Source organism: Polyodon spathula, chromosome 9, assembly GCF_017654505.1.
Source record: "Polyodon spathula isolate WHYD16114869_AA chromosome 9, ASM1765450v1, whole genome shotgun sequence".
In the NCBI taxonomy this organism is placed as follows: domain Eukaryota; kingdom Metazoa; phylum Chordata; class Actinopteri; order Acipenseriformes; family Polyodontidae; genus Polyodon; species Polyodon spathula.
This window is the reverse complement of record NC_054542.1, coordinates 44,295,711-44,311,817: the sequence shown is the minus strand read 5'-3', so window position 1 is coordinate 44,311,817 and position 16,107 is coordinate 44,295,711. Positions and strand designations below refer to the sequence as shown.

The window sequence follows — 16,107 nt, the reverse complement described above, 5'->3', positions numbered from 1 at the left end:
CAATCGAGGGGATGCTATCGCTATTAGTAAACAACTGTCTGTGTCTTAGTTTGTTGTTGTTGAAAGATGTGGTCTGAGCTCCAGTCGAGCTGACAGGCTCCGATTGGCTGATTCAGCAGTTATGGGTACAGGATTGGTTGCTTTTGTCAGTGCAAAGTATTGCTTGGCTGGTTTTGTTGGATAATAAAATACATTTGGACCAATAATGGCTTTGTTTAGTACTGACTGTCCAAAAGCCGGCACCTGCACGGATATATTTTAAATTCGATTCACAGGTGATGCAGTGACGTTCCAGCAGGCATCTACTGTCTATTAATGCCTGCTATAGCTGGAAGCTGATTGATTGTTGATGCTGAATCATGTTCTAATAATAATAATAATAATTTAAAAAGAACGAGTGCACATGAAGATTAGACATTTAAAACAATTGAAATCAAGAGATAACCCAGACAAGGTTCAAGGTTTATTGTGACGATGTATCAAATCTGAGAATGGTCTGACTTTACCATGTCAAAAAATGGAGGTATAATATGATATGAGCCTTTAAATACAGACATTAACTCATCTTCACATCTGTTTTAGTTTTGATGCGGAGACAGATGGATAGATGAGATACAGCATCAAAACTAAAACAATTTACTGAATTCACTTCAAGCCAGCCTACTGATGTACCAACTCTCACACAGTGTAAACTACAGTGTAAACCACTAACAGGACACTGGTTCATTGAATAAATATCAAAATTGACTTTATATATGATCCCACTAAGAGCGTTTCACTGCAATTACATCAATTTAAAAGGATCTTTTGTAATTATTCAGACGAACACGTTGTATCAAACACACAAAAAAAAACACAAAACTCAATTGTTTAATTTCAAACGTTAATATATTTTCTATTTTATAGTGAACATATGCATCTGATTTGCATCACCCTTATCTGCAGAAACAACAAAGTCCCCCCCCCACACACACACATTTAAAAAGTGATATTTTGAAGATGCCTCTTAAAATAAATATTTCTTTTTTTTATATAAAATAATAAAACTTCAAATAAATATTCTTTACACTACATGTTGAAAAATTAGAAAATAAAGGCTGTTTTATAGTCACTGTACAATATACATGTATCTGAGGGGAGATTCATGTATTTGTGGGCTTTTGTGTAAGGCAAAATATTGCCTAATCTAAAATATATGGATTGATTCACATTCAACCGAATGTACAACATATTAGTATATTTTATCAGGATGTCATTGCTATGGCACCATTGTTTTCACAGTTGAAACATTATATATACAAAAATATAACACATTATCTCTGGCAGAAAACAAAAGTAATTTGCCAATTTACATATTTTGCAAGTACTATTCACAGCAATAAACAACTGATCAGGAGTGTTTACAGCTTTAGCTTATCAGTTATATTACAAGTGAAGAATTACATTTCTGGACATGAGCTTTAAAAAAAAAAAAAAAAAAGGAAGTAGCCCCCCCCAGAGGAATTCCCAGTTAAGATTACAGCTTTAAAAAAACAAACAAACACAAAGCATGTCACTTCAAACAGTGAAGTAAATCCCCAACCCCCTGGTACTACAGTGCCAGAACTACAACATTGTTATCAGTTTGTTGTGGATGATGCAAGTCCTTACTAGAGATGTGCTGCCTATGTTGGCTTCTCGAAATTCCGAGGCGGGACATTTGGAACTTTGCAACAGACTGTATTGGTGTTTTTGCACCTGCAGCCAGGCCGCTTGACATGGTCGTAACAGCCCTGGCACAATGTAAGGCAACCCTTGCCAGGAAGATAACACAACAGGCAGGGCAAAAAGAGGGACATAAAACCCATGGCAGACCACCGACCAAAACAGTTAGACCGATGACACGAGCAAGGGTTGTCTGCACAGTTATCCTCGTCATCAGTGGAGCAGTGGTAAAAGAGGCCCTTAACACAGCAGACACAAGTACCATAGTCCACCATGTTCTGTGCAGAGCAAAGGCACCGCTTGTCGCAGACCCAGCAGGAGGGAAGAGCCCTTGGAGAAGTGCACTCTTCACACTTGCATTTCCCACAGTCCTCACAGCGGTACATGTGCTTGCTGCATTTCTCCAGACTTAAGGGCTTCAGCTCTGACTTAAGTTCCGAAGGCTTGGGCTGCAGCCTGATTATCTGGTCCACTACTGGCCCTGGTGGGGAGGGAGGAGGAGCCCCTAAAACCCTATGCTCAGAAGAAGTACTACTTGTACTTGTACTTGTCCTTGTCCTTGTACTACTCCTTGAACCAGTGCTCATTATACTTGTAGAACGGGTCAAAGGGTCCCGAGAAGAATGTGTGAGATGGTGGTGATGTTGTCCCCTCTGGTTGAACCTCTGATGCTCCTGCTCACTCAAGCCATGCACCCTTTCTGTTTTTTGCTGGGAAGGTTGGCAGGTGACAGGTTTACTCCCAGGTCTGGGAGCCACCGTAGGTCCTTCTGTGTACTCATTGGTACTTCTTATAATCCTGATCTGGTCAAGCGACAACACCTGGACCTGATGAGTCAAGACATCCCTTGGGTCTGGCTCTCCTGTATGCTGCCTCCCAGTGTCACGCAGAAAATGCAGCAGGCCAGGAGAACCACTGCCGTTCTGAGTTCTTGTCTCCATTTGTACTCTGAAGAGCGATCACTCCAGCAGGCTTAGAACACATCTGAAATCCTAGAGAAAATACAAATTGAAAGATAAACTTTTGTATATTTCATTTGGAACACTGCAATTCAGCTAACATGGCAAGATAAAAAAAGCATAATATAATATGTGTATTTTACCCATCTTCCAGTATATTATATCTAGTTTTTAATTACAATTAACTCTTTAGGGTTTATGTTTTTATAACATACAAAACATTGAATACTTTAGGAGAACTTTATAACTTTTATTTAAGCCTGTATTTGTTGAATTACACAAAGACAGATTCTTGGTGGGAGAAGTAGTTTTTTTTTTTTTTTTTTTTTTTTTAAAGATTTTAAAAACCAACAAATACGACATAACAAGCATAGGTTTCCATATTAATTTCACACCTTACATTAGTGTTAAATATAACCAAGACCTGCTTCATAGAAAAACCCAAACTACATTTTCATGGCCAGAAGCGACAGCAAAAACTTAATGAGTACCACTTTCCATTGAGCACATTAGTATGTACAGCATATGGTATAAAGACACATTAAAAACAAATCACACAGCACATTTTAGTGAAGTGCAGTGATATATACATTTGGGGGAAGTATTTGACCCCAGCCTATACTTTATCTTCAAAGTAACTGTTAAATAAGATTGCACAGATTACAGTACTTTAAACAAGTTAAACAATATTTAAAAAATAACAAAAAAAAAAAACACGAATACTAACACAAATAACAGCAACAACAATACTGAATAAAAAAATAACCCTACAAAGACAGTTGGGCAATGCTTCCAGGTTTAATTTTGTTTAAAATCAACATGGTTAAGTTTTGACCACACTTCAATTATAACGCCAAAATGATCAAATGGATTCTGCAAGCCTTTTGGAAACGTGAAAACTTTCGAGTTAGAATCTTTTAAAATCGCCCCCCCCCCCCCCCCCCCCCCCCCCACCACCAAATGACACTTGTGAGGGAGGGGGGTCCCCCACCTCCTTTTCATAACCCTTCAGGAAGTTAGCTGTGGGGATGTAAGCAATGTAATACAACTTTAACTACTTTGTTCCTTTTGAAAGTTTACATCGAGTTCCCATCTTGTGAATGACAATGTAGCAGACCAGACGTTTTAACATAACAAATAGCTCCTACCAAATCCATGCATTTGTATTAAGTATTCGGCTACTTTTAATCTTCCAGTGTTGAAAGAGACTATGCAGAATGCAGAGTATAGTTTTCATTTGTTATTTTCAGTATGAAAAGTCAGACCAAACAAATTATTAATATTTTTATTTTTAACAATGGTTCTGTACTTATCGTAAAAATAAAAAAAATAAAAAACTTCAACAAATTGATATATCTTGAAATCTAGATTTTTTTTTTCAACTCCTGACATTTCATTATCTGTCACAAAGTTATTAATAAAAACTTAATTAAAAAATATATACACTGACACAGGTGCAAACCTTGCCCTGACCAACCCACTAACCACAGCCTCAAAATCAACCCTCTATCATCCTGGGTAATTGAAAATAAAATCTATATACTTTGTGTGATTGATGTCTTGAAATTTTTAGCTAGTTTTATATTCGAATGAGATGCATGTATTTGCAGAAGATACAATCATTCAAAAGGTCTAGGAGTTTCAATGTAACAATGCCACTAGATAAATTGTACACAACATAATCCTTACTCCAGCTGACATTTTATTGGGTGCTTTGTTTTATCATTAAAAAAAAAAGAAAAAAAAAAAATCATGAAAAGCCCTATTTAGAAGTAAGGCGTGTGATCAGACTAAGGATTAAAGAACTAAGAACTTTACCAGCATATGCGGCGGGGCGTTTGACAGAATAATTTAACAAAAAGGATGATTAAAATCGCCGATAATATTTTTTTTTTTTTTGTATTTATTTACACATTGACACAAGATGTTGCACACGCTTTCTAAACTATTTGCAATAAATTAAAATATTACTAAAATAATGTTACATTTAAAAAAAAAAAAAGAAGATAAGAATAAAGCACTTGCATGCTTAAATGTTCTACAGAACCCTAAATGTGTCGGCTAACAAAACATTAAATTAAAACTAGTAAACAGGGTATCGAAAGTACGCCTCCTGAACAGCGCGAATGGCGCGGAGCTGGGGGGGTCTATGGAAAACTCACTTCGCACCAGAACAGATCACAACAAAACTCACAAACTGCAGAAAAAAAGACCTGTGTTCGCATAGTTTTGTATTATACCCATGTGATTTTTCAAGCCAAAATAGTTGATGCAAGTTTTATGTAAACTCTTCTCGATCGCCTAAAAACCGAATGTATGTTCTGCAAAATTAAATGCTTACAGTGATCACGGCGCTGCACCCCTCTCGTCTTGAATTTGCAAACACTGTAGATTCAAGTCAGGTAGAGTTTCCAAAACAGCTTCAGTCCGGTTGTAAACCCATCTAAAAATCCAACACTGTCGCAATCGATCCAATTAAGTTACCACTCACAAGGTCCACTTCTGGCTTGCAAGAATAACATATTCCTTTCCTCATGAACACGAGGGCGTAAGCGACAGCCAACAAATCAGCATATACTCTCTGCAAGAAAGTAAAAAAATAAAAATAAAAAATCCAACTGTTTGCAACGATTCTTGAATGTAATTCAATACGTTCAGATCTGCAGAATGTTACTGTGACTTGCGAGTTTCAACGATGTATGATACTCGTCTTAGTGGTTTGTAAAGCGGGGGTGTCTGAAACAGCGTTGCTGTGGTTGTTCAATGTTTGGCTGCTTTGAGATCTGAGGTGCTTTCGAGTCTTTCTCCTCTTCTTTTTTTCTTTTTTTTTCCCGGAGGAGGTCGGGTTTAGTAAATGGCGTCATGTGGATGTGAGGAGGAACAGACCAGTTGTTGTCCCAGAGGATATATCGTATCCGGTCCCAGCTCATTGGCTCGACAGGACTCACATTCACACTGCTCAGTGCCAGCTACGCAGAGCGACAGGGGGACACACTTAAAAGGGCAATGGCATACTACTACGACTACGGTTACTAATAATTAACAGCCTTAAAATAGGAAAGACACTTTTACTTTCTCTATAATGTTCTTTCATCAAGTTTTCATAACATTTAGAAGGCAATATTGGCAGTCAAGCCTAGATTACTTATATATATATATATATATATATATATTAGTAATCACGCCTTCCTCAACTGTTTGGTTTCAGCTATTGTCACATTATTCTCAGTACAACAGATACTGTACAAGCTGTTGATGTTTAGAGCCTTTAGCACCAGACATCAACAACGTGCCTCACAAATAGTGTAAGACAATAATTGATAAATAACGTAAAATCACTATAACAATTTGAGTTTGAGTCAAGATGAGAACAAATAGCAGAGTTATAAATATAAATGCAGTTTATTAATTTACATCAGTCTCAGTTGATGATTCATGCTTTAATGTTGATCAAATTAGATATTACTACAGACCTTCTTTCAATCTGTCAGCAAGGTAGACGACTGAGATAAGATGATCAGAATTCATCAAAGTGTCTGTGGTCCACGGGCCGAATCAAACTGAAGACCCGTCTTCAAAGAGTATGAGTGGTTAGTGAAGTCACTAGCTTTAACCTTTTTATCAGAGCTGCACAGTGTGATGAAATGTAACAATCTGGATCATTTTAAAACAGGGATGGAACACTGTATCTATACCCAATCCCAACAAACTGAACATACATACATTAATTAATTAATTCATCGTATCGCTTTATTAAAGAAAACATTACATTACGTTTCTGGAATCCATATACAGATGCAATTGAAACATTTAGCTGCTTATTCACACGATTCATTAAAAGTACTATCACAGTTCATATAGAACATTCTTTGCACAACCTTTGTTGTCCACCTGGGGGACTAGTAAGTAATTTTAGTCTTCCAAAGCTTGTGCATCACAACATTATAATATAATACGATTTAAAAACTATACAATATACACATAATAGGCTAGAGGTATTTTATGAAAGTCATTTTTATTAAGTGTGTGTAGTGCCTTACAATGCACAGTAGATTAGCATCTTTAAATAATACAAAGGGGTTTGGGACTATTTTGATCACAGTAATAATAGTGCAACCTTATATGTTGTCTTCCTTAATATCCCCTTTATTAGGTTTCAATTGATGAAAATAGAGTGGCATTGGTTGTTCCTTTCCCGCGCCACTTGTTCAGATACAGTCTTTTTTTTTTTTTTTAACATTTTGGTGTCTGGACCATCACCTTTAAATTCTAGCACCAACACATACAGTATTCTATACTGACTCTTTCATAATGGAGAAATAATGCCAACATCTATTTACAGTCATAAAATGGTGTCATACTTGTATTTAGTCCAATGTGCCTAACACTGTACAAGACTATCATGTTTGTATGTATAATAATTTTGTAGCAATATCTATCAAACACATTCCAAACCAAGAAGTAATGAATTATAGAATAATACACACACACACACACACACACACACACACACACACACACACACACACACACACATATATATATATATATATATATATATATATATATATATATATATATATATATTATATATATATATATATATAATATAAATTAAAATTCTACAATTCTACAAGTCCAACTATACCCTTCCAGAAAAGTTTGAAAAATACTACTAATTACCAGGGTATTATCTTGAATAAACACAGCAGAGACATTTTAGCAAACCACAGCTTTACTAAAAATGGTCGTTACAACCTATAGTTGAACCTATAGAAAACTAACAGAGTGTTCGAAGCTGTGTTAGAACTCAGTATCGGTTCCAGAAGTACATATGTTAACTCAATAGTTGACAGCATAAGGGTGTATTTTATTACAACTCTCAGTAGCTATGTGTATACACACACAGGAAAGGGAAAATTAATTAGGACATGTAAGAACAATGAACAATAATCAGTGAAAGACTGTGGGAGGAACCTGTGTAAAAGGAGCGCTGATCACCCATCAGCAACTTCCCCCATCCTTGTCTCCTCTGATCTTCACGCATGCTTTTCACACCTTAAAAAAATGGAATCTGGTTTGTATATATGTGTGAACACATTTTTAATTGTTTTTCTTCCAACTGAGGCAGTTTTACAACCCCATTTGGCAGCCGGTTGGGCTACTTACTGCCCTGAATATACCACACCCCCATGTTATTCAGGACCAATCATTAGCACCCTGTCCCCCACTGAAATTATGAATGAAAAGCCTTGTTGTTCTTTAAAAATAATGCAGGTTTCCTCAGTCAGTCAAATTCAAATGGAAGTGAATGCCAAACAAAGTGCCTGTGTGATGGACAGGCCTTTCAGCAAGTTATCAATTCAGACAGGAAGTTTTCTGAAGTGCATCATTTAGGTAAATCTACTTGGGCAATTGCATTACATTTTTTTTTCCCTGATTCTTTGAAAAGGTATAATTGTAAGACAATCAGGGGTATAAAATTAAGTTGGGATTTATTTAAGATTGATATAAATTAAAATGTTGGCAGGCACCATTTCTTTAGATTTGAATGCTGCTTTATTCTGCGAGGGTTGCATACCCTGGACAGCACACCCCCAGCTGAGAAGTTGTATTGTCGTGGGCCCCCTTTTCACAACCAAGGGGAAAAGGTAATTGACAGCACCATTGTTAAGTTGTGACCCCTGCTGCTTTAAAACACTCAGAGGCCCCAGTCACACGTTGTCAATAAAAGCTGTCAGAGGTGATGAGTGAAGAAGGGACTTCAAGTGGACAGGCCTCAGTGACCTCCCCAGTGTTTTTTAGCTGCCACAGGCCCCTGGGCCAAAAATAACCTCTAAGACATTTTTGAAATGCTGCTTCCTGAACCATACAAACAACAGCTGGTTATTTCTCCTCACTTTTGTAAAGTTGAAAAGATTTACTTTTGCAACGGAAATGGTGCATGTAGAAGTTTGGCATTGTGGAAAGGAATTACCAGTACATGTGAACCACTGACCCTTTAAAGCACAGTCTGTTTTATTCTTTCCAAAAATCCTTCAAACCAATTTAAAAGAGGAATAATTTATAGGATGCAAGCTTTTGAACATTTGTTTATTTTCCTACCTGTCAGAATAAGTATAAAAGGTATAGTTAGTAACTGAGTATATATTGCCTTTTGTAGAACAGGACAAAAATGTACAAAAATCCGCCCTAGAGAGGTAACATTTGACAAATTACAAGACATCTAGAGTCATAACTGAAAAAATATATAATACAGTGCATGACAAAGCTTGGTTGATTTTCCATTATTTAAATCTGTTTTTTTATGTTTTAAGTTTCCAAAGTTCCTGGGATATCTTGATTTTGACTTCTCATAACTCAGTTGGTTCAGAAAATGTGATTATAATGTTAAATAAGCACAGAATTGTAATTGCTATAAATAGTTTTAATTATTTCTTAAGATTTATTATTTATGACTAGCTCACAGCTTGGGTTATGATTCACAACAAGATTTTTTATTTTTGTTGCATTAGTTAACTTACTTTTCTTATTCTGCAAGAAACAATGAAACACATTAATCATAAACCCTCTTTTTTGTAATGATCTGAAATGGGATTTAATTCCACAGGTGAGGGGTACAAATAATCAAATGTTTTTTCACAATCACCAGTAGATTTTGGGGATTCACCTGGGAAGATAGGGAATTAGCAAATCTAGATAAGAAGGCCCAAAACTGTGAAAGATCTTGCAGGTGATAAGAATAACTTTAATTTAAAAGTCACAGGAAGCCACTGCTAGGATTTGAGTATAGGAGTACTAACAAAACCTTCCTGTGAACAACACATAGTTTCAGTCTACTCAGGTCTCATGGGAGCTGCACTATCATGCTTGTAAAATAAGTACTTCACAATCAAGAAAAATACGAGATGGATTGGATGCACAGTGCAATTTCAGTCACACTATTGGTTGTGCTGCACAGCTCTCAACTAGACTACAGCACTGTTGTTTGGAAAGGGTGCAGAACAGTCACAGAGCTGTAGAATGCTGGGGCTTTTTATTTGTTGTGTAAGTTGAAGCAATATATACAGTGAATATGCTGACAGCAGACAGAAAAACAAAAGATAAGTCTAACATATATATCAAAGATAATTTGGAAGCATTCACATAGATCCTGTCACTTAGGTTACAAAATGTTCTGTATGTTCTCATTGGCAAGTCCCCTTTATATAGTTATCCTTGATAACTTTCTAAGTGCTATACATTAAACAACCTTTAAAGGGGAACTGTACTCAAAATAACAAGGATCTAAATGCTCTATGTACATAACATATTTCGTCTCTCTGCGCCAGTTTTTATAAAAAGTCAAGCTCTTGGTCAGTGTTTCAATTTTTTTGTCAGCTTTCTGGCACCGTATTGGATCCTTTCTGGCGCTGCTGTTACGTCACATCATTGACAGTCACCCACACCAGTGAACGCCGGCAGGGGGAATTATGTCGGAATGCAAAGCGTTTGGGTGCAAAAGTAACAAACGGAAAAACAGTAACAAAAAGTATTTTTGTGTGCCTAAGCCTTTAAACCAACACAGGGAGGCCATAACAAAACAATGGTTACATGATGTAGGAACGGGACATACTCTCAATAAAATACTATGTGTGACTATAGAGCGAGTCAACAACAGGACAACCCAGAAAGCGTGATGGAAGAGAGCTCCAATAGATTCAACATTAATGTGTTTAAATGGTTTTTATATGATATACTGCTCAAGGAGAGGCTGAAAATGCATCAAAAGCTTTAGTTAACATGTTTTCTATTGAAATTGTTATATATTAATTTGCATTACAGTTCCCCTTTAAAAGATGGATCATCTTATCTTTTTTCTAAATGTAATGACCCTGCTGTTGGTTGGTTGCCTAACAGCACGCCAAGAACTGACAACATCCAACACAACCCATGCCCTCCTGCCTTATTGCTTAAACATAGTGCACTGTAACCCTCTGGGACACCCTTCAGTCAATGGACAATGGAAGTTATAGTTTTATAATTATTGTGAGCGCGGTGTTGTTTTTTTTTTTCCTTATTGTTGTGGGTGGTACTAAATGTCAAGGCTGTTAGCTGTTAGGCTGGGTGATTGTGAAGTAACCTCCACCTGGGGCGATTGGGAGCTCCCCCAATCAATCGGGACTGGGGAACAGACTGCTTTGATATGGGACCTGTTTCTGCTTTGTTTATTGAAGGTATGGGACCTGATTTAACTTGGTGATGGCATCATTAGGTTTTTCACGCCAGGGATTCTTCTAAACTCGGTTTATTAAATGTTATAATGTGCTAATTATTTTAGAAAAAAAGGATAGACTGCTTTGATATATGATCTGTTTCTCTCTTTATATTGAAGCTGCAACCTGATTTTAGAGTGACTGAATAAGGCGAGATGGTACAGCTTAATAAAGGGGCTGTATATTCTTATTGTAGATTTGTAAATCAGGTAGCCTGGGGTGTGTGCTAATGTTGCCACCGGTTAGGGAAGGGGAAACAGGTTGCTGACCAGCCTCTGTAACCAGAGAGCGTGGTAGGATTGGATTATGAAAACATAGGCAAAAAATATAGCAATTTAAGAGAGCCCCGTCTGTTGAGCAAGTCTAGAGGTGCTGCAGCGAGTCTCTAAGGCCTGCTGTATTAATCGTGCCAGATTTCCCCCTGAGCTACCTAATGTTGGTGCGATTTTTATTGGAAGTGGATGAGCAATGGTGTGTCTTTTAATATATATATATATTTATACACACACACACACACACACACACACACACACACACACACACACACACACACATACACACACACACACATATATATATATATATATATATATATATATATATATATATATATATATATATATATATATATATATATGGCAGTTTGTCAACAGTATCTGAAGTTTGTCTGGTGTATTTGTAGGTGTTGGGGATTTCCTGAGTGTGGGGTAACTCAAATAACTTTTTGTTTATGATTTTTTTGGGGGAGTAGCTTTCCCTGAGGCATAGTCAACTTTGACATTCACACCAGGTGTAGTTCTTCAAACACAAACTTGAACAGCCACTCCTGCACGCTTTCTACAACTACATGAATCATTATTGGAAATCAACAAAATACAAATAAGTTACACGACTTAAAATTAGTTTTGAAATGAAAACTATAAATATCCCTTTGACATCTGAAACACTTGCCCTGCATAGACTTGTTACTGTTTGTGTAGAAAAGATTACATCTATTAGATAGAAGATAGAAGGGGGGGCCCTTTCATGCTGTGTATTGTCATTTCTTTTTAATAACAACAAAAAAACACTACATTGACTGTGCTTGATTATAGGAAAAACACATTAGCATGCAACTAAAAATGACGAGAGGAAGAAAACACCATGCACTCTGCAATCATGGTTCAATAAATGTCCTTAAGTTCTTTGATAATATGGTCTGGGGAACTTTTCCAAACCATAATAGTTGACTGGAGAGTGTTTGGTCAATTAGGCAGGTTATTTACACTCATCATGTAAGGTTACGTAGATCTGCAAGGAAATTTATATAATCTCTCTTGGAGCCAAGACAATATCTGTTTGTCAGACGACCCAAGTAATAATAATAAATTAATGGGAAAAAAATAAACATTTATTGCAGTATGGTCCTTGGAATGCCAGAAGCCCCCGTGTGATTCTACTAATGAAGATTCAGTACATAACCTCATTCTCATGGTGTCAAATTAAAGTTAATAATAATAATTTTTAAAAAAGTTTCAGAAGGACATTCCTCTTCAAATCAATCATATTGACTGCAATGGTTAGGGTACATTATTTCTAAAGGTTGTCTCATTCTTTATTTTTTATTTTTTTTATTTTTTTTCAGTGCTTAGTATTCCAGATCCCCGCTCAATTCCATGCTCTTTTCTTTATTTGAATATATTTCAATAACATTTAAATAGATTAATTATAGCGAGTGCAGAACGCCTTTTGAACTCCATTCTTTACATATGCTAAAATCAGACTTCATGGCTTCTAAAAACGATTTACGGCTGCATTTTGGGTGTTTTGCACCCACAAATCACTTTGCACATATCCTTACATATACCCCTATGGGTGAAGTATCTGTTGGTGGAAACATTTCCCTCCCTAACGTACTTTAAATATTCAAAACTCATAGGGCTGTGGGACATATGGTTTTGCAATCATTCTTTAAAAATGTTGGCCTCCAGTGAATTCATGTACAGGAGCTTCCTTCCTTAGATTAACTCCACAAAATGTTTTTTTTTATTTATTTATTTTTTGTCTCGCTTACTTTTAATTCCAAAATATTCTGCCAAGAAACAAGCTAGCTTGATAACATATTTTTAAATTATTTCTGGTATACAGTTTACAGATGACAGGAAAGCCTGTCGTCTTCTCAGGATTTTTGGAAAGCTTTGTGATGAAGCTAAGCAGCAAAGTTCATATGGCAGAGCTTTTGAGCCCTGCCAGAAGGAAAAGCCAGCATTCGCTGCAGACCTCGGGGCTACACATTCCTCAGGTGCTTTAGCTTCCTTCTCATGTTGTGTAGATTTCCCTATTTGTCGAGGAGACATGCTCTGGATAACTGGCTTAATTGCGATCAAGAAAAAGACAACTATACCATTCATTAATTACAAGATATAAGTAATGCACGCATTAGGGCTTTCATTCTTCACTCTTCTTTCTTTCAGAGTCCCTGTGGAACCAACACTGGGATATTTGGCAAATGGGAATCATTTAAAATAAAACAATATTATGTCTTTTTTGGGCATTATGGTTCTATGTATGAACTCCCTGGTGCAAACCATACAGAATTACAAGAAGGAAACAATGATAATAATGCAGGTTATTAAGAATTCTTGGTCTGGGCAATTTGCTTAACTTTTTGTTTTCACTTAGAGCTTGTCCACCATAAACCACTGCATAATTTAGAAAGACAAGGTGCAGTAATCATTAGCAAACTGTTAAAAACACAGCACTGCAATTTACATACAGTTCTGGTACATTTATGATTTATGTTTCTATTTACTGTGACATGATGTATGGAACCTGTGGCGTCACAATCATTTCTTTCCTCCAAGTGGTCAATAACACCATTACAAATTTACCTCCTCTATACTGTATTTGAATGAATATAACATTTGTTGTTATCATATGTATTCTTATTTTCAGTTTGTTCCCTTTTTGTCAGCTACCAGTTGCCAGTACCTCTTCAGTAAAGTTACCCTCTCTGTGCTTTTGAACACTGAGCCATTGTCTCACCTTGTACGCAAATACACATGCATCAGTTGGGTATATTCTGAGTTGTGATGAATTATCTGTTTAGGTTCATTTAAATCTATTCATTTCCGCAGCCTTGGGATATTAGCAATTTCCCTGCATCTCTTTTGAATTTCACAAACTTGCAAATATACGCAAGATATTTCTTGTATTAATAACCAGATATATACACAAACAAGTACTTTACATAGAGGGCTGTTGGCCATTTTACATTTTGCTAGACATTCCCAGAGTTAAAATCTTACATTCTGGAAATAAAATTCCAGCCATCATAGTGCAACTTGAAATAACACTGACTTGTTTTCAAAAGACTGCAGAAATCCAGATTTATCTGCTCACTGCAATAGAAGTAACCTGTCATTTAAATATTGTCACCTTATCATTAGAGGAGAATGACATTCGGGTTATCTTTTTCTAAAATGAGTTGCAGTTGTAGGGATTTTAGATTTTTTAAACTAATACCTTCCGATTAAGATTATGGGATTGACTTTTGTTATATATATATATATATATATATATATATAGTATATATATATATATATATCTATATATATATATATATATATATATATATATAATATATATTATCGCACGTGCATGCACTCACTATGATTAAAACACACCAAGTAGATTGAACTCGACCTGGAACATTAAAGAACGACAACATATTATTTGTTCAAGTTGAACAATCAGTGTATCTCCATCACCTGAAGAAGTCTGTTACCATCCTGCATAACGAGGTAGTTTTGTTAATCAAGCCCTTAAAGGATGCATAAGAACCTTTTCATTTTATTGTGTGACATTCCTACATTTCACATCATCTTCCTGCTCACATACATAACTGAGACGGATTTACCAGTGAGCAGGAGGATGATGGGAAATGTAGTTTTGAAAGGGCCATGCGGGTACTTGGGAAGCCATCTTGAGGCAGAGAATGCAATTTAAAAGTTTAAAAAAGTGGTCAAAATGTTAAAAAAACAAAAAACAAAAATTTAAACAATACACATGGGAACATGTAGGACAATAAAATTAAAGGTCCTTATGTACCCTTTAGATGAAACAAAAAGACAAAACAAAGTACAGTGTGCTGGCTGAGGTCAAGAACATTGCAGCTACACTGTACACCATCCTCATAAATGAAGAAATGTCTGATAATGTTTTGATATTAAATAGTTAAGGGGTCATTTTAGAGACCTTGATTAATGCGAATCTTGGACTATCTTAGTTAAGTTAACATAAGGTAATCCAAGATGACAAAACTTTTTTATTAGATACAATGTTATCATTGCACTCAGCCAATGGCAATGGCAGTAAGCTATGTTACAGGGGTGGTAGAAGCTTTACCCATGCAGCTAAAAAAACGACCAAACTATACAACATGATAGAACGATGCATAGAGCATACTATCGATATATAGAACAGCAGCATTGGTTACATTAAGATTGCAGGAATCTGACACACACAGATACCAAGTGAAGAAACACAGGCCTTGTTAGTTGGACTCCAGCTTGTATTTATGCTATAACGTCCAGCACAAGGTATTATGTCTTTATCTAATTAAAGGAGCAAAACCCTGTTGTTCCTGCCCAGGTTTTTCTCATATCCCTGCCTCGGAGCAGTATCTGCACGCTGCAGTCAGATGTAGACAGCAGTCTGATCAGGCCGGGGAAACAGGCCCTAATTAGACTTGTTAAGGAGAAACTGAAAGAAAGCAACAAATTATTGTTATTAACCAATCGCTCAGATTCCTGTTTCTAATTTGCTAAAGGAAATTAAATCATGCTGTAATCAAACTGTCGCCCTAAGCTTATACCACAGTTTAAAAAAAATATCCTGGAACACTGTGGAAATCTTTGTTGTGTTTAGAAAAAGTGAGCTCTGATTGGTTTAGCATATTTATAACACTGAATTTTGGCATGGTTCAGGTTTATTTGCATTATATTATGCCTCAATGCGGGTCCAAGAACAACAAAGATGTATTTTAAGTGGGTAGACATAAAATGGTTAAGGTTAATTGTAGCTTTCGGCAATGAAAAACACACATTGTGAGTCTGATTTTCATCTCAATGAAAATTATGTTTTAAAAATGTGAAAGTGCTGCTCTTGCCTCTTTTTGATAATTTATGTCAGGAACTCACTTTTTGGAA

General features: G+C 36.2%; 1 protein-coding gene across 1 annotated transcript; it reads right to left on the bottom strand.

Moving 5' to 3' along the window:
- Positions 1 to 450: 450 nt before the first annotated feature.
- On the bottom strand, positions 451 to 5,638 carry LOC121320920 (protein sprouty homolog 2-like). Its single transcript, XM_041259699.1, has 2 exons — positions 5,005 to 5,638; positions 451 to 2,696 (listed from the first exon to the last, which is right to left on the bottom strand). The coding sequence occupies exon 2, from the start codon at positions 2,643 to 2,645 to the stop codon at positions 1,665 to 1,667; it is 981 nt and encodes a 326-aa protein (XP_041115633.1). The 5' UTR covers positions 2,646 to 2,696; positions 5,005 to 5,638; the 3' UTR covers positions 451 to 1,664.
- Between the last annotated feature and the right edge of the window lie 10,469 nt (positions 5,639 to 16,107).

What these genes read in the sequence shown, in the direction of transcription:
- LOC121320920 (XM_041259699.1), bottom strand. Translation starts at nt 2,645, where the DNA reads ATGGAGACAAGAACTCAGAACGGCAGTGGTTCTCCTGGCCTGCTGCAT.